Consider the following 22,943-nt stretch of genomic DNA (forward strand, 5'->3'; position numbering starts at 1 on the left):
TAACTGTTTTTATAGTGATTGATCAGTTGTGTTTCATACATATTCATTTAAAAAATAATACTTTGGGGCTTCCCTGGTGGCACAGTGGTTAAGAATCTGCCTGCCAATGCAGGGGACATGGGTTTGATCCATGGCCTGGGAAGATCCCACATGCTGTAGAGTGACTGAGCCCATGCACCACAACTACTGAGCCCACGTACCACAACTACTGAAGCTCGTGCACCTAGAGCCCATGCTCTGCAACAGGAGAGGCCACTGCAATGAGAAGCCCACGCACCGCAAGGAAAAGTAGCCCCCACTCGCCACAACTAGAGAAAGGCTGCATGCAGCAGCGAAGGCCCAATGCAGCCAAAAATAAATAATAGGACTTCCCGGTGGCGCAGTGGTTAAGAATCCTCCTGCCAATGCGGGGGACATGGGTTTGAGCCCTGGTCCAGGAAGATCCCACATGCCATGGAGCAACTAAGCCCATATGCCACAACTACTGAGCCTGTGTGCCACAACTACTGAGCCCACACGCCACAACTACTGAAGCCCATGCGCTTAGACCCCATGCTCCACAACCAGAGAAGCCACCACGATGAGAAGCCGGCCAAAATAAAAAAATTTTTAAAAATTAAAAAATAAAATACTTTATTTCTATAGAATATAATAAATAGGATAATTACATAAAATTTGAAAAAATAAAGAAATAAGAAATGAAAAATCATTAATATTTGTATTATTTAGAAATAACATTTATTGTCTGTTTTTTTTTTGTTTTTTTTTTGTGGTACGCGGGCCTCTCACTGTTGTGGCCTCTCCCGCTGCGGAGCACGTGCAGGTTCAGCGGCCATGGCTCACGCGCCTAGTTGCTCCACGGCTTGTGGGATCTTCCCAGACCGGGGCACGTGTCCCCTGCATCGGCAGGCGGACTCTCAACCACTGCGCCACCAGGGAAGCCCCATTTATTGTCTATCTTGCTGATGTTTTAAAATACTTCTCTACTGTGTGTGTGTGTGTGTGTGTGTGTGTGTGTGTTGTAACTTTTTTTTTTTTAACTTAAGGAAATGTCATACATACTTTCTTGGATCATACACAGACTTCCAAAACTGGATTTGTTCTTTAGACATTGCCCAAAGTCCAGGCATTTCCCAAATATTCAGTACAGCATATTTGATTTTCAAAACGAAGTTAAACTGATTCTCACCGAGATAATACAGTTAAGAGATCACTGTTCTTCAGGCAGTCAGACAAGTTATCCACAGCAGCTTCCAAGGTAAGGAGTGCTTCCATTACATAACCCTGCCAAACAGGCAAAGACAACATTCTGTACTGCTTATAACTACTGTTAACTTCATGAAGATAAATTTAATCAAAACAAACTATTCAAATAATGGTAATATTGAAAGTTAGACAGTCATGGTTACTTTAATGTACGAAGGCTACAAACAAATTTTAAGGGCCACTTAGGAAATTCAGATGGCTTAGGAGTTAGCAGATAATCATGAAGATTTATTTCCCTAGCTGTGAGGTCTTCCACAGATCAATCTCATTTGAAATCCAACAGGGAGGGGCAAGGGACAAGCATGGCCCCTTGTTGAGGGGGATGGTGGGCATGTGAAATACAGAGTGGCAACGTCTGAAAGCCAGGATTAAGAGATGAAGTATGAGAAGGGCTGTGTCCCAAGGGCATTTTATAGTGTACTGCCAATGGCCAGGAGGAGGAAAAGAAGTTGAAGTCTACAGGCATGCAGGTCCTCTGAGATGCAGAACATTTCTGGTGGAAAAGAAGGCCTTGGCCCAAGCTACAGAGCTTGTAATGCCCCTGGCTTTCCAGCTCCCCGGTCTCTGGGGTCCCCAGTCCACAGGGTCTTCCTGTGGCATCTATTCTCCCCACTATTTCTTTCACTTTTCCCAGTTTATGGAAGGCTAACCACACAGACAGGTGTGGTGCTTTGCACAGATACAACAGCGATCCCTTCTCTGGGTGGGCAGGTTGCACAACTGCATCTTAGGTTGTTAGTAGAAAAGACAAAACAAGACAACTCCCTCAGCCCCCACCAAATAAAATCAATAAAGACAAAACAACACCAAGAGTCACCACAGGATTTCAGTTGTTGGCTCGATAAAAGTGTCCACTGAATTTCTAGAACAATGCCCCCTGGAGTGATTTTTGTAAAAATAAAAGTCAACCTCTAGAATTTCAAAATAAATTGTACATGTCCAAATGGCTGGGATACTTGGCGAGAGGAAGAAAGCTCAAAGAAAGTTATTAACACCCCATCTTTGAGCTGAGAGAAGGGTGAGTTCCTGGACTTTCCTTCCGTACCTGAATCTCATCTCCATGCTCTCCAATCACCTCCACCAGCCTCGAGAGAAGGTCCGACAAGGCGTGTGCTGACAGTGGCTGTTTGAGGGCCCGGAATATCTGGAAGGACCGGCCGGCATAGTGTCTGGAAGAGCTGGCGAGGGCTGTCTGCAGAGCAACTTCACTCAGCTGCTGCTCCAGGTGGAAACCTAGGGCACAGGGGTGGGAGCAGGTCAGCCGCTCCTCTGCAAACCTCGGACACCAGTTATCCGCACGTTTACAACAGGATAGCTGCACAGCGCTACCTCCTGGTGCTACTTATTTAAAAATGAACCATTTTAAAATAAAACCCAAATCTGAATCAGTCTTAAGGAGGCATAGTGGAGTACAGTCAGAAGCTTTGGAGCAAGGTGGTCCTAGATTTGAATGGGGGATTTGGGACTCTGGGAAAGAAGCTAATTCTCTGCGAGCCTGCTTCCTCGCCTTTCCCTTGTGGATAGCAGCATTTACCTCAGAGGGGTTGTGAAAATCAAACAACTTAAAAAGGGCTTAGTACTGTCTCTGATACATAATATGTGCTCACAAGCGTATTATTATCTATTACACTGCTACTGTTTGACATTGTTCTTCTGTACTTTTTACACAGAATACTTTCACTCCTGTTTTCATACGAGAATTTGTTAGAAACAAGTTTTTGGAGGACTTGTGTATGCAGAGGAAAGCGAAGCATAGCCAAGGCCTGGGCCAAAGTCTTTGCTCTTCAGAAGAGTCCATAAACATGCAGATATGGAGGTGTAGGCACTGCAGAGAAGGCAGGCATCATTTAAACTTTCGCCTGAATATTTGTTCTTCCACCAGCATGAAGGTAATCTCGGTCCTCAGGAAACCATGTGATCAGACAGAAATGAAAGCAGAAGGGAAAGTCCATGACTGAATACTGGGCCACTAACCCCTACACCTGCTGTGCCTCTTTACAGGGAGAAAATCAGGTTACGAGAGTCACAGGACATGATGAAAACATCGACTTGCGCTGTCTCCGTGGTCTAGAGGCTCTGTGGCACATTCGCTTGTCTCACGAATGAGACCAGGAGGGATAATTCAGTGTTACTGTTGTTAGCTGCTGCTTGGCTGTCTCACCTCAGAGACACGTAAGACCGTATAAGAGAATGTTCCTGCAGAGCCAACAAAGCGTCCTGGAAAATGGACTTAGACACATTCAGGGTAGTAAACACAGGATTAAACCCATATGAATGGATGTTTCAAAATAGTTTTTTACATCTTTATTTTGCTTTTCAAAACATATTTTTCTACTTAAGCCATTTAATATATGGGGGTTAGGTCCCCTGGCAATGAACAAAAGCTTATTTAAATCATACTGCTGGAACTGTACTAGTGGGATTGCAGAATCCTCCCCCGTCCCACCACCACTAAGACGATGTCCTTTGGGAAAAGCTATTTCATGGGTGGCAGAGAAAAGAAAAAGGTTTCCTTTACTCCCTGTTACACACTGGTCGTACATTTCCCAGCCTTCCTGGAAATCAGGTGTGACCTCGTGCCTGAGTTCTGGCCAGTGGAAAGTAGGAAGAAGCACCGGCCGTCACATGCAAAGCTAGCATGTAAACTCCTCCCGAGCAATCCTCCACACACTCTCTTCCTTCACCTGCCCCACGGACACAGAGGGCTGAGACCTCCGAGCCTAGGGGATGACAGGGCCACAGGGCAGAGGGTCCCTGAAGCACCAGGTGGAAGGCTGTCTCCCAAATGTCCACATTGAACTGTTATGTGGTCCAGAAACAGTTTCTTGTGTTAGGTCTCTGAGCTTTGGGGGTTATTTGTTATAGCAGCTATGCTACCCTGACTAATACAAGTGTTTCCAGGAACACATTTTATTGTGCTGGATTGGAAACAGGCAGAAAGTAGCAATGTACAAGGAAACTGAGGTGGGTAAAAGTATCTCGTGCAAGATGTGAAAAGACATACAATATTCTAAGCAGCCTGAAATACCCTCTGAGAATATGCTATATAAGGTACTCATACGTTTTCTCATTTTTAGTATCTTCATACAATCAAGAGTGTTACACAAATGAAGAGTTCACATGCATCATAAATTTCTTCCTTTAGGCTATCAAGTGACTTTTAAGCGGGGGAAATACCAATAAAAGCAGTCTTAATATTTCAAAGAAATTCCAGAGGGGAAACTCAAAACAAGAAATGGCAATCCTATTCCTAGAACAACTTTCCCATTTCAGTTTAACAGTATTTTTTGTTTTTTAGTAAGTATCCTCTGATAATGGAAAGAGATGTGGCGAATCTGGAATGTTTCAAACTGTGAAATGTGCTAATTAACAGAGCAGCCAGGAGAGGTGGTGAGCCCTATCTACTGTGGCCAGCCTGCTGTGTGAAAAAAGGCAGGGATAGCTGCTGTAGCGTGCTGAGGAACCAAATTTAAATTTCACACACACATCAGCCCAGGCCAAGCTGAATCTGAATGGAATGCAGCTAAGGGCTTAAATGTTGTGATGGTACTACTGTCTAAATTAGAATCAGACTGTGTTCCGAACGTTGGGTGGTCACTGGCACGGGACTTGCCAGCAAATACTTTTAAAGCCGAAAACACTTTATCACAAAATTCTCTTTTTAAAAGAAAACAGTTTGCAAGGCTGACAGTTTTCACAGTTGAGTCTGACAGTCAGTGACTACGACTTCTCTCTCATGGCCTTCTTTAAATAAAATTAATATAGGCACAGTTTAATTCTAGTAAGGTAAATGAAGCAAGGAGAACAGAGACATTGGGGAAATTATTTGATAGAGCATAATGCAAGTATCAGTATATGTGACATTAACTATCACTCAGGCACATCTGAAAAAGCTTCAATATCCTCTATGACTATTCCTTTGCTATTGCTTCCGAATGCAGGATTTTACACACACACACCCGCCCCGCCACACACAAATACATACACAGTGTGTGGTTATATGGGGAGAATGAGCTCCATTATAGAAAAATGCTGAAAGTGGGATTTGGAGAAACAGGATGAAGTACCTGATTTGGAATCTCTAAACACGGATACAACATGACGTAGAAAATTAGTGAGTTGTTCAGCACTCTTTGAATTCTGATTTTTGGGTGTGATGTCCTCATGGCACCAAAGTGGACCATATGCCCTTCAACAAAACACACAAAATGTCAAAAATGTAACTATCGTTTTGCATTTTTAAAACCATATACACAGTTCTAACTCCAAAGGTACAACATACATTTTTAAAAATTTTACATATTAATTTGGTGGTAAATTTCAGTCTTCTAAAGCGTAAGAGCATACTCAAAACAGAACTAGCTAATTGACGGAGATACACTTTTTCTTATGTTTTACCCACAAAATTAAAACCTCTCAATTCACCAGGACAGTGTTTATTTAGCACACAGTAGGTGCTATGTGTCTGTTAAACAAAATGATATAATATGTTAAATAAAATACAGATTTAGACACAGACTCAATTTCTATGTCTTAGAATTTGCAGAGATAATGCTTTTATCAGGATCACATCATTAGGTTGCCAAATACTGTAGCACCAACTTGAAGATACAACCTCTGTTGTCTATTTGGTTTTCTACAGTAAGAATGGGATGGATCCAGGGGTGAGAATTTTAGAGAACACCCTTCCCAACACTGACAGCAGTGAGTGGTGACAATATCTTTCTTCTCCACAAACCAGTCAGGTCTCTGAGGTACCCAGTATGGAGGCACCACCAGCCCCTCCCTGAGCTTCCTGTACGTTAAATTCTATATTGACTTGAGTGCACACAATACTCTAAACCATTAATAGAAAAAAAAATGCTCTCTCTTCATTTTTTGCTTTACTTGATGCATTAGTTGAATAAAGAAAAATCATGTGAGATACTAGATAACAAATATTTATATAGACCAGACTTCCAGGGCTTAACTCACTGCGGAAGGTCAGCATGCCCCAGGTCACAGGTAAGCATGCGTTTATACAAATACTGGACCTCAGGGGACTAGAGATTTGGAAGCCTTCCAAGTTAAATTGTTCCTTAGAAGAGCCAGAAGACCTGCAAAAAACAGGATCGCTCGCAGTTTTTCTCGATTTTGATTTATTATTAGTTTGATCCCTTTCCTATCATGCATCCTTACTGTTTCTGGCTTCTGAATTCCATTTAGAAATGACTCCTTGGACTACAGGAGCAGACAGCTGTCCTCTCTGCAGCTGCCACTGGGTTGACCGTGGCTAATATCTTTGCTTTCCAGAGTGATGTTCTTTGCCAAGTCTCAACTCCCAGATCCTGGCAGCTCCAATAGATGGTGAAAGTCACGCTCACCTCTGGGAGCTACTTCTCCCGCCTCCACCTGCTGCAGGGTCTTTATGCACAAAATCTCCTTGCCTCTCAACTGTGACAATGCCTACCAGTGTCTGCCTTGTACACAGACTCCAGCAGACACAATTTAGAAGAAAGAAGACTTTGCTAGAACTCCAGGCTTGCTTTTCTATCTGTGGTTTTAAAGTGATGTCCCTTTTCCAAAAGACTGACCTGAAAACAGCAGCCCATATCCTGACCCCTCATTACCTGGTGGTCAGAAACTCAATGAGCTTGTTTGCCTTCTCGTCTGTTTCACCAGCTGCGTCCACATCTTCAACCTCTTGGGTCATCTGCGGGAGGTTCCCACTGCTGTCTCCCAGACTGATACTGGAGGAGGTGGAACTGGAGCTCAGCCCCGAGTCTGGCACCGGGGAGGACTGGTCCTCTCTCAGGAAGTCAAAGCCACCTGGCGGAAGACAAGGTCAAGGTGGAACTTGCAGGCCGGGCACTTAATGAGGTCAGGAGGTGTGCATAAAGAAGTGTGTAGTTATTTAATTTTGGGGGGGGGGGAAACGCTTCATTTTGGCTGTGGCTATGATTAAATAAGACTGACACTCTTTCCCTGCTTACGGATTAATTGCACTGCTGTGTAAACGAGAGTGCATTTGGTAATAGAGGGCGATCTGCTATTTTCTACTCTGGTGTTTTAATTGACGCTTTCTACAAAAGCAGCGTGTGTGTGTGTGTCTGCGTGTGCACTCTCACACACGTGCACAGGCTGATGAATAGCTCCTCTAGGCATGTGCACCTAACTGTGCTGTTAGTATATTATTCTTGGGTAATAGACAACTTAAATATGTGAAATGATACCATTTTTGAGGATATCAACACTAACCAGCGATAAGTAGATTATACATAATGTTTTGAGTAAATGTACCCAGAATTGTGAATACTGTGTGTATATTAATATATTTTAATAAAATATGTCTCAAGGTAGGCAAAATAAATATGGTATAAGTAAATACTATACTACAGTTAGCATTCTACATCTCTGGGTAGGTTGTGGGTTTGAAAATGTATACACACGACCATTCCTTTTCTCCTACTTAATAATTATAAAAAAGTACATAGTTCTGGTGTGTCTGACAGATATATTAAATTATGAGTAAGAAGCCCTGGGTCTGAGTATTATCTCTGCCATTTAATGTGTAATCTCAGGGAGTCATGTAACTTCCCTGTACCCCAGTTGCCTATTACAATAAGATGAAGACAATTTTTATCCCATAGGTTTTTAGTATGGATTTGAAAGCAACTGTAGTTGAAACTGGGTGTTCAATAAATATTTAACAAATGTTTATAAAAAGAAGACACTTCTCGAAGTTTTGGTACACCTAGTCCATGTGTACTATATAGAGCTTCAATCATTTTACAAGGTCTTGCCTACGGTATATTGTGTTCGCTTTGGTTTTGTAAATCCCCACTCTAAACCATTTTATGCCACATCAGTGGTATAGTGAATACAAAACCGATGCATTCAGAGACTACAATTTTCTCATTCTAAGGCCACGTGCTTAACGGAATACATCCCTACCTTGGGGAGCTAGAACAGCCAGTCTTCAGAATCTTTTCCTTAAGCGTCGTCTACAGTAAAGAGAGTTTTGTGTCTCTGAGAGGCTATTGATGGATTACTTTCACTTAGGTGTAGCTTGGTTCAAAATAAAGAGCTTAAACTGAGGTCAGTAAGTCCTTACATTTCAGAGTTAATGACTTCAGATTTGTTTTCCAGAGAAATACGCAACGTCTGTCAGAAGACAGGACAGGGCCCAGGACAAGAGTGCATAAAAGGTCCTTCCTTTTCAAGGTAACGAGAGAAGTACGTGGTGACTTATGAAATGCCAGCCCATATCCAGTGCCAATGTGATGTACAAAATAACGAGGTAAAGAAAAGTAGCCCCAGAACTCTGTCAGTTCATCACCATTTTAAGATATTTTAAAATGTTCTGGTTCTCAATGAGAACCGCTGGTCAACCCTTTTGGGAAAGTTTTCATGAGTAGCTTGGACACAACGGGGTCATTTCTTTGACTCGGCTAATGCTTTCTGTCCTCATTTCTAAGAAGAAATTTTTGGTTTCAAAACAGCAATGATTTTTAATAGACTTCCATTAACGGTGCCTTCCAGAAAAAAGTCAGTCATTTAATAGATTCCTTCAAGGGAACTAGAAGGTACACAGTGAAACATCTGGCACCTTGGTGACGCCTGCTCTTGAGGTGATGGAGATGGTCACTTTTTTCTGCATCTTCCTCCACGGCTGTTCTAGACTCATGCTCTTGGTCAATGGACATTTTAATTTTCACTGTACCAATAGGAACATATTTAATGAAAACAGCAATCATCATAACAATGTAAAAAGTATATTTGAAAATATTTACTAATGAAGAAAGATTCTGAGAAGTAAGTTCACATCAAGTGAAATGGTGCATATTCATAGTCCTGTCATTTACCACTTAGAAAGCTGGGGGGTGGGTAATAGCACCCGAGAAGTTAATTTGGGCTCCAGTGACACCTCGAGTTACCCTCATACTTGTGACTCTGTCTCAGGTTCCCGGCCACTCCTTCTTTTGTTACCTGTGTAGAGATACTCGGGTTGGTAAGCTGGCTGCACTGTTAGAGTCTTGGCTTCACCCATCTCTCGAGTCTGCAGGAGCACGGAAGCAATTGCATGGAAATTGCTGTTGCAAGAGAGGGCGATCAAGAGGTGAAGAAGCAATTTTTTGCTGTGTTCAAAGACTTCAGGCCGGTAATGGTCCAAACCTGGAAGAAAACGGTGGAATCTCTTAGCATAAACAAATCTTCAGCTCGTTTAGATTCCAGGGATAGTAAAGACTCCAAGATACCCAGGAGGAACATGTTAAAAGAATGTTTAGTTTTCTTTGTTATTGTTTGTGTTACCGACGTAAAGAAGTTGGTCCTAGGCAAAATAAAATGTTTTATTCCTTAAATCAAATGTTCTCATAAAGCACTGATAGACGGACTTTTCTTGACCTCTCCATAGCATCTGACATGCTTAGCATTCCTCTTTCCTGAGATGTTCTCTCCCCTGGATCTCCCTGTTACTGAAAGATTCTCATTTTCTCTCTCTCTCTCTCTCTAACTGAACTTTTGAGTCTCCCTGCCTGGCTGGTTCCTCTTCCCATTTTTTTGCTCTACAACTTGAGTATTTTAAAATCTCAGTGCTTGGCCCACCATGCTCTACATTCTTTCTCTCTGTGCATCGACTGTGTCTCATGGCTTAAAATTTATCATGTCGAACCAAAGACCCACAAAGAGGCCCAACCTGTTTTGGATATCTTTATAGAAATAGCACTGGCAAGGTACCACTCTACATTGTAGTGATAGTACAATTTTAAACAATGACTGATCAACTAGAATTTTAGAGATGTCACAGAAAGACAGTGAAAAACGGAAGAGACTAGATATTTTGGAAATGAGGAAAAGCAGGATGTCCATGTAAAAGGAAAGCTCTATGGGTGACTTCTGTAGGTTTTGGACCCTATTGGCTAGAATTCCTCTTGGTTCCAGTCTTACCTAAGAAGACAGCATGGAGTAGCAATGGGAGATGAAGAGCCCAATCTTCTCTTACACTGTGATCCACCACCATCTCAGTCATAAAAATGACAGCAATATTGCACCTAATCAATGAAATGATGAAATTAATGCAACTTCTGAAGAGGATGAAAATACACTGATAGATCATTAGGTCACAATTACATCCAACTTGTAAACCTTGTTGAAGAATTATGTAAGGCCCTTATTCCAGGGAAATGGAGTTTAACTTCTGACACAGCACAGAGCTCTAGGAGGAGAAGAAACTTCAGTTGAGCTAATTCACATAATGGGGATTCTACTAGTTACTAGGCAATAAGAGCTGAGGAATGAAGAGAAACAGAAGACAAGGGCTCTCTCTTCAAGCTGCTCACAATCTAAAAAGCATAACCGAATGAATACCCATACCAAGGTGACATCAAGGAAAAATTCAGAGGGCTACAAGGCAGCTTTGCACCCTGGTTAATGGCTGACCAGACTCTGCCAATATGCTGATGGCTGCAGATCAGGTCAGCATGTTCCCTCTGATTTCAAAGGTCATTTCATTTGATGGGACCTGGAATACCTTTCCCTCTTTTCATAGGAAGAAAAGTCCATTCAAAGTTAAGTGATCATTTCCTTCTACCTGTACATGCTACTCACCTATGGAGTGGCCCCCGGGGAGTGATGGTCTCTGGAAGGTAGTCCACCAGGGGGGCCCAGCATCCTCCAGTACAAGGCATGGGTAAGGGCTGTGGCTGTTTGGTCTCTGTAATAGTCAACAGCCAGCCAGTATAGGGAGAAATTGGGTCATCTACAGAGTGAGAAACACAAGCGTGCTTTAGTTTCAGGGAGAGGAGGTTTTTATTTTCCCTACTTGACTTTTTAGAAACTTACAAATTCATGCTTGTAAAAATAACTCTCTAACCATTCCATTTGGTGAGCATGAAATTATATGATCAAATGGGTTGGAATGACTTGATTAAGTTTCTTTCATTCCTTTGTTTCTTGGATATCTAATTTATGGTGACTCATTATAGAGTGATTAAAAATATGAAAATATAGATACACAAAAAGAAAAACATTACATCACGTGAATTCCCATCACTGTGACAACTCGCTCTTTCTCTGATCTCCTCCATCTCAGTGACATGCGATTCCTTATTTCCAGTTCGCTCAGGACAGGAGCCTTGGAGTCCTCCCTGACTTCTCCCTTACATCTCACATCCAACTTCTAATCATGATGATCATGATGGTGGTGACAGTAATAATTAAAATAACAACGTTTGAACTAGCATAGTGAGCGCTTACTTTATGCCAGGTATTGGTCTATGCATCTCACATATTAATAACCCAATGATGGGCACCTATTATCCCTATTTTATCAAGGGGACGCTAAGGTTAAGTAATTTGTTACCATCCACATTATTCAGTGAGCTCTACCTCATCACAGATCTAGGACACGACCACCTCCGTCACTGCTACCCTAGGCTAAGCGCCCACCGCCTCTCCCTGCTTGCCTCCTTGCCCCTCTACAGTCTGTTCTCTGCAGAGCAGGCAGAGTCATCCTTTTAAAACACAAGTTCATTCAGAGCCCCTTCCTCTGCTTACCACTGGCCAGTAGTTCCCCTTAACACTCAGAACGAAATCCAGCAGCCCCATCAGGGCCTTTGAGGCCTGACAAGATCTTTCTCCTGTTTCTTGGCTTATCTCCTTCTGCTGTCCCCTGTGCTCACTGCACGCCAGTCACCCTGGCTCTCTTGCTGTTCTGTGACCGTGCCAGGCGCCGTCCACCTACCGTCCACCCCCCAGCTGCAGTGTTCTTCCCCAGACGGCCGCGTGGCTCACTCCTTTACTTCATGCAAGTCTCTGCCCAAGTACCACTTTATCGCAGAGGATTTCTGTGACCACTCCACTTAAAATCCACCCCATCCCCAATCACTTTCTCTCCCTCTCTCTGCTTTAGTTCCCCTGCGGCACCGATTCCGCAGCGCTGACGGCTTCCCCCTCCTCTGCCTCTAACACAAGGTCCCTGACAGCGGGACTTTCTCTATTTTGCTCCTAGTACACAGAGCAGTATCTGGCACGTCGTAGGAGATCAGGACATATATATTTTGAATGAATTAATGAGCTTCCTCAACAAAATATTTTTAAAGTAAGCACAGCAACAAATTTCATGGAGTTATTTTTTATAACGCTCTCAACCCAGGCCAGTGGCATTCAAGACAAGCCACTGCACTTGGGGCCACATGATATGATCAATGCATACGGCTTCAGACAAGCTGGCTTAATCCTGGGATAGACTTTAGTGTATGAAGAGGAAGGATGTTTTTATAACATCGTTAGGCAGTTTCTCCAAAATATAGTTTTTTTTGTTTGTTTGTTTGTTTGTTTGTTTTGCAGTACGCAGGCCTCTCACTGCTGTGGCCTCTCCCGTTGCGGAGCACAGGCTCCGGACGCGCAGGCTCAGGGGCCATGGCTCACGGGCCCAGCCGCTCCGCGGCATGTGGGATCCTCCCGGACCGGGGCACGAACCCGTGTCCCCCGCATCGGCAGGCGGACTCTCAACCACTGTGCCACCAGGGAAGCCCTTGGTTGCACTTTTGAAGGTAGTGAGAGGTAGCTGATTCAATGCTACTGGTCCAGTGCAGAACGCTGGCCTTAACAGTTAGCAGAGCTGATGGGGGGGATGCCTTCCTATGGCGAAAACTGAGGCTCCAAACCCACACAGGGACTAGAACCAAGCACAGCCCACTTCTCCTGGGATGTGAGCTGAGGGAGTCTCCAGGGGTTAAGACCAGGAGTCACCTCTGAAAGCGACTCCTGACTCTTTCTAACACACAAGCAAATGAGCGACTAGAAACCCGTCACTCTGTGCCATGAATGTGCCACATTTTTAGCCCAGAAAAGATTTTAAGCAGGTATAATAGTCACTCAGCTTAGCCCACTCGGTAAACTACCTACCGCATGCCTCACGCTCAGCAAACTACCTCCTCGAACAGCTGTCCAGGTGAGTTAGTTGCAAAATGCACGTCTAAACAACTAGTTACTCTGCACAACTAGAACGGGGAGCCGAAATGGGAGAACACTGAAGAATTAAAACACACACCAAACTTGTGAGATTTCTGTTAGGAAAGGACATGCTGTTTTTCGTTTCTGATGTTCTCAGATATATATCCAGTCAGCAAAAATGTGCTGCGAGGGATTAAGCTGACCTAAAACTGATTTTCTACAGTTAGGCCTAAACTGCTAGGACTCAGCTGCTATCCAACTTAACTAGCTGTATCCTTACTGTGGGGTTACAGACATTAGCATATGGCCTTGGAAAATAATCCAGATATGTTAAGTAGCTCTGAAAAAAAAAAAAGCTTACATAACGCTGGTAGAAAACTGCTTTATAGACCGGGTCTAAATCAGTTTGCTTGTCCATTTTACTCAAGGTGGTATGGTTTTTTAATAAAAAATACACTTAGGAGGTACGCATCATCCTTATTTTTGGGTAACCCAGACCATGAAGCCCTGGGCCACGAGGTCTCTCCTGATCCCTTCTCACTCTTCTCACCCTTGCTGATACCCTCAGGAATTCAGGGAGGAAGTAACTGCCCTTAACATATACCAGACGCCTGGCCATAAGGTTTTGGAATTGAGCCTGCTAACCTTTGCTTCTCTCGTGGCATACTCTATCCATCATTGGGTAGCTGGAACCAAACATGCATCTGGGAGGACCCAGTTACCAAAGTCCTGAGGGTATTCGTGCCTTATTAGACACACTGCTTCATCCAAGACAGCCAAAGTCAAGTTCTAGTACTTGAATGCCTGGGAAAGGATCTTAGCATATAGTTTATGTACTTTCTGTTATGAGGATCTGTTTGAGAAGCTTGATTCCATTTTCTCTTTCAATGAGGAATTGAAGATTTGAGCTCTCAGCACCCAAACTACTTTTCTGTGAACTCCAATTTCCCTAGCTAATATTAGTAACCTTGTGAAGAATATTACTGACACCTGGCTCAATTAAATTCAAGTTCTGTACCCAAAATTTCCCATTAAAATGCTGTTTATGCTGGTATGACAAATTTATAAACATTTCTGGGTAAAACAGAGGCCATAATGATAATACTAGACTACTCTTTATGCCTTATCTGCATTCACAGTAGTCTTTCCTTCCCTTTATAAACACTTCTATTACTTTTTCTTTTTGTCCCTAAAGTCAGTGATCTGAGTTTATATAACGACACAACTATTAGCTTACTTTGTTATAATTATCCCCTGAAATTCACTATTTTAAAATATGTAAGGAATATGAAGTTTTAATACCAGAGGGCTCTGAAGATGTATTTTCAAAATGATTGTTACTTTGTTACGGCATTTTCTACCGAATTCTGGGTCCTATACCCAGAGCAAAGAGATACACTTTGAAGCAGTCAACTGGCCAAAGTGCGACAATATCCCTAATGTAAAATCCACAGTCACAGAGTGCTTTGCTTTGTTATATCATGCCTGTCACATTCTGGGGGAGTCAGGATTTGACTGCCTAACTTTTTCATGATTCAGTTTTTCTGTCCTCAAATTCTGTGTTACCAAATATTGCATAGCAATGACTTTTCTTGAACCAACAGCTCCATTCCTCCGGTACTGCTCTCCTCATCTATAAAATCTGGTCCTGCCTAGATTCAACTGTTTGGTGTCTGGATGGCAGAGCCCCTTGATGGGGCACGGAAAGGAGGGAAAATGCAAAGAGCTTTTTTGTTTTTCCCCCCCTAATCTCATACTGACCTTTCTAGAAAAAGGTTTTACAGGGACATAGTTAAAACTTAACCCAAGTATGGCAATATATATGGATTTTAGACATTCCTCCAATTGGTATTTTGAATGGTGGAGAATTGCCTATCTATATCTGCATTAAGGAGTAAAGTAAGGGCAACTGAAATGTGGTGTCATTAGAACTGCTAAGCTCTTACCCCACTCTGCACATTTCCCATAAGAACAAAACAACTCAAAACAACCACTACAAAGGCCCAATGCACTGACTTACAAAATGAACCTAACTCATGAGGTATCATATTACGATTTCCACCAAAATAGACAAATAAGTTCTACCAGATAGTTTACCGATTTCCTTAGCATACCTAAATGTCACTGGGAGTGTTCTTTGGTTCCAGAATTTCTGTAACTTGTGAACAAGTAATACCCATCACCTTCTGAGTATCTACACAACCTGTCCAGGGCTTAAACAAAATTAATGAATGCATTGACCTTTTTGGTTTTTCCAACGTCCCAAGGTACAATGAAATTTCTGTGATAATTTTATCTCCCAGTCTGGCAAGGTTTTCACTTGGCCACTGAGACTGTGCTGTTGAGATATTCAATGTGAAAACAAATCTATCCTGGGTGAGCTGACTCACAAGGCTTAAAGGTTAAATCCACTCCCAAGACAGGTCAATAAATTGAATGGAAACCTTTGTTTTCTCATGAGACCATTTCTTACTAGCCTTTCCCCAACTGCATTACCAAGGAAAAGGGCCAAGAATACAAAAATATGTCTTTAGATAGTAGCTTGAAGTTTTAACAGCTTTGATTCATGCACTGCTTGGCTTCTTTTTACTTTGAAGAGGTTGACTTGCCCATCTACATAGTTGGATTAAGTAGTTACTTAATACTTATGGGCCCCTTTTTAGTGATTAGAATAAGAATAATCAAAATACTCATTTTCTATTCTCCAACCCTTTGCCTTCCATCTGACCCCGCCCCCGCCCCAGCCTGTTGGTACTTACTTTTATCCTCGTCGTACGATCCTCCAGAGCTATTGCTGTATCTCGACTCCAGACGGGTATGGGCTCTAATGACGTTACTGAACCTTCAAATACAAGAACCGTCATGAGATACTGACATGTGGGTTTGTGCTGTGACACAGAAAAACATACTATTTTGGGGCAGCTAGTTCTCATGATCCTTTTCCTAAAAGAATACTGTAAAAAGTGGTGGCGCAGTGGTTGAGAGTCCGCCTGCCGATGCAGGGGACACAGGTTCATGCCCTGGTCCGGGAAGATCCCACATGCCGCGGAGCGGCTGGGCCCGTGAGCCATGGCCGCTGAGCCTGCACGTCCGGAGCCTGTTGCTCCGCAACGGAAGAGGCCACAGCAGTGAGAGGTCCGCGTACCGCAAAAAAAAAAAAAAAAAAAAAAAAAAAAAAGTGTACACCAAACATTCCTTTTGTCCTCGAGAGGGCCAGTGGTCACTCTTGCTCAGGAGCACAAGTTCAAACCTTGAAAAGAAACATTTTAAGACTAATAATTGAATTAAACTAGAAAATTATAACATTTGTTTGGAAATAAAATGGGCATCATACTGAATAACATGAATCCTTTACTCACATGGTAACCTGGCATATGGGAGGTGGTCAAGAAATAATTGCTGAATGATTGAATAAGTGAAAGGAGACAGAATTGGAAATAGCTGGAAACAAAAATAGTTCCATAACAAATTTTGGACTTAACCAGCTTTAAAGTTTTCCTTAAAGTGTTTTTAGGAAAAGGTGCTAGTTGAGACATGATATAACCAGAGGGACTCTTTCTGTCTGGTCTCTCTTGTGGCTTAAGAAATAATCAAAAAAAAAGAGAAAAAAAGGTTGAAGTATAATAACTTCACATACATTAACTCATTTAATCTCACTCACTCAACTTTGAGATAAGCATCATTTACTCTGCAAATGAGGAAACAGGCCGAGTGAGGCTAAGCAACTTGTCCAGTGTCAGGCCGAGGAAGGTGGCAGTACAGGGATGCTTTTATTGCCGTGTTGCCTCCAAGAAGGGGGGGACGCGATCTCAGGCTGAGCTCTCGCTCACTAGCTTGGTGACCCTGAGCAAGTCCTTTACCTCCTTGGGGACCCTGTTTCCACACCTGCCAAAAAGGAATAATAATAACACCTCACCATTTATTTCACCCAATCTTTTGTTGGGACTGCTGTGGGAATCAAAAGAAATGATGTGAGAATTTCCAAAACTCCAAGTCGCCATCCAACTATAAGGTATTAATTATTATACCTCTACCTTGGATTTCTAGAATGCCTTTTTAGGGCACCAAAAACTTACAAATCAATAGCATTTTTACCATCTAAAGAGCTATAAGGTCAGGCAAGGGTGTGGATGAGGGTAAGTGTGGGTGAAACGGTACGTCTATATTTACTTTACATAAAATGATACAAAGTGGGTTTTGTCTACATTATTGACTGGGTGTTCCATCCTAACTGATAGCAGATCAACACTCTATTTCCCTCTGGAACACTAGAAAATACACGGCTATAGCTGTCCTCATCAATGTATGGAGAAACAGTGATATTTCAGGAAAATGTACTGGATGTACCATTAGATGCTACCTCGTCCCAGGGTATAACCTCAGAACACTGCAACGATGATTTGAATTTTCTGAATATAGAAATGTATTGAGTATAAAGCCTTTGGTTTTATTCACTCTGTAGATATTTGCAGCAGCTTTTTTTTTTTTTGGTCCTGACAAGCCACCTTTCTCCCAGTAACTTTGTATTTCAAACATTCTTCATTCTCTTATCTTTTGGGCTATTAATTTGTGAATCCATAAAACAGAAGATGGAGGACATCTGCTTAGTTTCATATAAATCAGGCCACGTAATTGTCTAACTGGTACTTATGAAACTGGAAAAGTGAAAAACCTATTACCTTCTGAAGAAGTTCTACAATCATATTTATGCTGATAAATGCAAAGATATAAACAGCATATGCAGAGCCCAGACATCATTCAACAGGGAATAAAAACAGGGTGATGAAAGAATTCCACATCTGGAGATTTCCACAGGACAGAGAGCTTTGCAGGCTTCCTAGCTCTTCAAGAATTGTGATATACGTCGGTTTTACAATCGTGCTCGGGAAGGCCAGGCAGGGAAGAATTATAGAAAGGATGTCAATTCTTCTCTTTTCCTTTTGAGATAGATCTAAAGGATTGCTAGGAGGCGTTTATGATGCCAAGATGAAAGGGAGGAGCAAGCCCCTTCCAGACTATTCTCCTTATTCTAGAGAAGGTTGAAACCACAGAGCAGGGAAGTGTACACTTGGCAAAAAGAAAAGGTAAAAAACTGATTCCCAAGACTAAAATCTGCTGTGTTCATTTGCTTTCCTGGGTTGAAGAAAATAATTTTGGGTCTAGGTCCTAGAAGAATTTCAAGGACTAAGTAGACTGAACAGTCTTTTAATATAAAGGTACATGTCTTAGAAATGTTATCATAAAAATAGCTCTGCTAAGAGAAAAACGAGAAGCACAAAGTGTTTCCCTAAATTTTCTCTTGCTGATTTTGCTCAAATTAATTCTTACACAACTTTCTGTGGGTTACTAATCTCTACCCCTGTATCAACACAGATCACCAGAAACTTACATAGCTGAAGTTTATTGCTTTTAGTTCCTTATGAACAATCCTTTCATGGCTTTTATCAATGGTTGATGTATTAAAAATACTTAAACGGTTTGTTTCTGTGTATTTTACGAACTGTTATTTTAATTAAAAATATGTGTTCACTTCATTGTTTCATTTTAAAAACTAGATGATAAATACTTCTTAGAGCTTAGGAACACTTATTTAGTAGCTTCCGATGAATTGCTTTTGCTTGTTTACTTTCTGATGTACTGAAAGTTACAAAATTTGCTCTATTTTTCTTTTCTTACTTTGACTATTGAGGAACTCAATGTTAGGTTAATATTAACTTTTAGTGGTTCTCTTTAGGACTTTTGACATAACTATCTTACTCTCCTTTTAGCTTGACTCATTCTTTTACCCTGGCTTTACTATAAGTTATCTAAACTTAATGCAGTAGGTATGGTATTATTAAATATTTCTGAATTATATCTAAGAACGATTAACTAGTTGTAAAGGACATGGCATCAGGGCTGCCGCTTTGCACAACTCCATGGTGCCCCCTGGAGCCCAACAATGCATTCTGGTGACTGGTACCCCCAGGAATTGTGTCACACAGCAGCCAGGTCATTGGTATTTGTGACCAAGATTATCTCTGTAGGCTCTTTGTCTAGAAGGATGTAAAGAACAGAGTAAACAACTGTCTTGTGTAACGGGGTTAGTAAGAGGGAGGGAGAAAGGGGGGCTGGAGGGTGTTTGGATAGCTTATCCACCTCTGGGGCTGTGATGTTTCTCCAATTCTCATTCACATACTGAATAAACATTTTAAGAAATGATTACTATGTGCAGCATAGTCAGGTAATCACTGAGGACAGAAATATGTATAAGAGCTACATAATCTGTTTTCTAAGAATGAAAATCTAGTGGTTGAGACACAAGTATGCTTACAAGTATCTATACATCAGCATGACAGGGAGGAAGGCGGTAAGTAGACTGCAGGGAAAAAGGATACTTTAGGCTGAGGGCACAGTCTACCTTCAAAGAAAAGACAGACTATATTAGAGAAATAGCATAGGTGGAATATAGGGTCAATGGAATGATAGTATCCTTTGTGATAGAACATTCATATAGGTATGATCATATATATAAATATGACCAGTTAACCTACCTATAGGTAGATAAACAGATATAGTCAGTATGAAATAACAGATGTGCACAAATATGTAAAAATGTGGGTAGCATCAGGCTTTGTAATGGCCAACAGAGATGTGGTGATAGAGCAGGAAAGCAAGAGATAAACAAGAAAGCCTAGTACAGATATTCTCTGGCTTCTTCATTTTAAAGGCTACCACTAAAAATTTAGGCAGGACACTCAGAACTCTGGTCCTAAAGGGGCCTTTGTAATGAGATGTTAATGTATGGAAATGTATCACCTTTCTACCCTTAATACAATTAAGATGAAAACTTCAGACTACACATTAAATGATAAGAATGTTACACTCCCACCAGAAAGTAGAAATATCTTTATAGAAATATGTGATTTTTTTTTTTTTTTTACCATGAGGGAGTTTTCCAAAGAAGGTACTGGCAAATATAGATGAAAAAGTAACACGTTAATTAATTATCTTGTACTGTCATTGATGCATAAAGTATGAAAATTATCCATTTCTGAGAAAGAAAGGCCTTTATTAGAGAACTGTAAAGGAAAAGGTCTATAATTCATGACCTACTGAGTTAGAGCTTTTGATCTGAAGGCAAGCTCACAGGATGAGCACCTGCCTAAAGGCAGTGCAGCCAGCCAGTAATCAACATGTTGAGGAACCTGATAAATGCCTAAATTAGAGAATGAACTTTCAGAACACCAGCCCCATGTCAGACAATCTTCCACCTGTAGCCCCTGATGTATTCTCGTGTACAGGATGAAATCCTGAGGATGGTCATGAAGCATCTAGGGGCTTTTTAGGCTAAATGAATTCTCTTCATTATTTGATCCACTAAATTTTCTCCAGTATGAATTTGTGAATATCTCATCCTTGTTATTAATTTCTTAAGTGAAAGGGCTCCCCATTATTTTTCACTAGAAAATATTCAACCTAAGGAGTTTTCAACACCATGAGAATCATTCTAATTTTAATTTTCAAATTTCAGTCCTGTTATCTCTTTTGGTTTGTCTCTCTGCTCTTCACAACCAACTGCAGGAAATGGTGATCTAGATTTTGCTTATTTATGGGTAGCTCCTAGACAACGTGAAGGCAGAAATACGAACAAGAGAAATATTACCATGAAAGAGCTAACAGGAAGGGGATTGAGACTTCTTTTAGACAGTGTTCTTGGTTAACCCAGATGTGAAAGAGTAAAGGTAAAAGAAGAATGATGATGTTTCACAGAATTCACCCCAAGATAACTACTCTGTCTCTAAGAAATTATTCAAGACCCAGATTTGAACATTTCACGTGGAAATTCCCTCTAACTCCAGATGGTCTGTGCCCACTAGCAGAACAACTTGTGGTTTTTATTAAGCCCTGGGGTAAGTAGGCTTCAGCCACCAGAACAACATCTCTCTTAATCTTTCTCTCCTCTGGCTTTGCTCAGCAGGAAATTGTTATCTTTAGGGATATACAGAGTGGAGTCTGAAAGTCAATCTGTGTTTCTAAAAAACAAAGAAGGATGCGTGCGTGTGCGTGTGTGTGTGTGTGTGTGTGTGAAATTTATGAAGCCCCACAAATTTTGCTAATGCTTTGTATAGACAATTGCTGAAAGTTAAGCTGGATGTTAAACCAAATTTGTGCACCAACCTCTCATCAGATTCTTTCAATATCTTGCTTTCCTCAGCGTCTGGGAAACCGTCCTGGCCAGCAACCACTGTATTGCTGCTGGAGGTGGTTCCTGTAGATGGGATTAAAGAGCAACACTTAGAAAGAAATACCTGCGCTGGGGTCAAGCTCAGGTCTCAAGTAATTCCAGGAAAGGATTTCCTGTAAAATCTGTTTGTGAGATTCCTTACATCTTCTGCAGAATCTCAGACATTCTAAACAACCTTCCAAGCCTGCCCCACTGCAATGGAGAATCCCAGACATCTGCTATGGTCAAACCAAATTCCTCAACTCTCTTATAAAGCGAGGCTACAACATTCTTGAAACCCTTTCTTCCTGGCTGCTTAGGTAACAAGCTTATTTACAGTGGCCAGCCCTGCTGTTAGCTCCTTTAGCATTTCTGGGTCCAGGAGTTAATAAACGAATGTTAGTGAAGCATTTCCAAGTTCCTAGAGCTTCTGATCCCTAGGCCACTGCTTCTTTGCAAGAGCACTGCTCTGGCAGCAGGATGCGAACACACAGAGGGCATAAGAGACCAGAGGAGGAGAGAGGTTTGAAGGTAGTTACAGCGTTAGGTGAACTGAAAGGAAGAAAGCATCAAGGAATTTGAGGAGGGTGGTATATATTTCATAAAATGATGCTGAGAGACCAATTTATCGAAAGTGATAACACTGGTCAGGGGGCATTTTAGTAAACCCTGGGAGAATATTAGCCAAGAGAATTCCATCGATACGAGAAGGAAGGTCCAGAAATGAGACACCTAAATGACTAGTGTCCACTCTAAGCTCAGCCTAAAGCAAGAAGCTCTGCGCATGAGTCCCTGGCTCCCGACTATTGGCTATTCTTACAGAATCATTTCATTAATCAGACAAGGCCCTAAGAGTCTCAGCTATCCTTAAGCCATCTTTTAAATGAGTGCATATGTAGGAATAAGAGAAAGTAACGAACACACACTCATATCCTTTCGATGCTCTACATAAAGGTAAATCCAGAGCTCCACGACAAGGTGTCTACCCAGCCGCCTGTCCCCTACCGGAGGCTGCTGCCGAGGCCTTGCTGCTGGCCGCGAAGCGGTAGAAGGGCGGGTTGTCACAGTGCTGGACGATGGGGTTCACCGGCTCCGTCTGCTGTAGCTCAAACAGAAGCTCCTCCATGGTTTGAATGGTGTTATTACGGCACAAGTATATGGCCACCTTTTTAATCTGAGATGAAAAACAGAACACAAGGGATATTTTCCAGAGCACGCCCGCAAGAATGTTAGGCTGTCGACAGCGGAGATGGTAACCCATTCATTCTGTTGACCACGTCATTCCCCCCAGAAGCGCTCACCCTGATGGAGCCTCCTCCTCTCCCAGGAGGAGTCAAGTGTCTGGGTTAAAACTCACCTCCTTTCACATGCACATCTGATAGGAGTGTGTGGTTAAAGGTCTTACCTTCCCTAATGGCTGAGTTTACAAGAGTTACTTTGGGGATAACTTGTGGGCTAAACATGATTCTATCTAAACTAAAAACTTGCCATGTAAGGTCTTACCTTGAGAAAGTATTTTATTTATACAGAACCA

The 22,943-nt window shown here is 41.8% G+C and overlaps 1 protein-coding gene across 7 annotated transcripts in view; it reads right to left on the minus strand.

The window, feature by feature from the left end:
• Positions 1-22,943, minus strand: part of FRY (FRY microtubule binding protein) — a 426,693-nt gene that overhangs the window by 55,600 nt on the left and 348,150 nt on the right. For all 7 annotated transcript variants that reach the window (XM_029209846.1, XM_029209848.1, XM_029209847.1 and 4 more), the window contains 10 exons: positions 22,415-22,583; positions 21,364-21,454; positions 15,963-16,045; positions 10,855-11,005; positions 10,195-10,298; positions 9,235-9,420; positions 6,876-7,074; positions 5,334-5,455; positions 2,312-2,499; positions 1,190-1,284 (listed from right to left, as the gene is read on the minus strand). In XM_029209846.1, coding sequence (XP_029065679.1) covers positions 1,190-1,284; positions 2,312-2,499; positions 5,334-5,455; positions 6,876-7,074; positions 9,235-9,420; positions 10,195-10,298; positions 10,855-11,005; positions 15,963-16,045; positions 21,364-21,454; positions 22,415-22,583 — 1,388 coding nt within the window. The remainder of the gene's footprint in view (positions 1-1,189; positions 1,285-2,311; positions 2,500-5,333; positions 5,456-6,875; positions 7,075-9,234; positions 9,421-10,194; positions 10,299-10,854; positions 11,006-15,962; positions 16,046-21,363; positions 21,455-22,414; positions 22,584-22,943) is intronic.

This window comes from Monodon monoceros, unplaced genomic scaffold, assembly GCF_005190385.1.
Source record: "Monodon monoceros isolate NGI ecotype Baffin Bay Population unplaced genomic scaffold, NGI_Narwhal_1 Super_Scaffold_8, whole genome shotgun sequence".
In the NCBI taxonomy this organism is placed as follows: Eukaryota; Metazoa; Chordata; class Mammalia; order Artiodactyla; family Monodontidae; genus Monodon; species Monodon monoceros.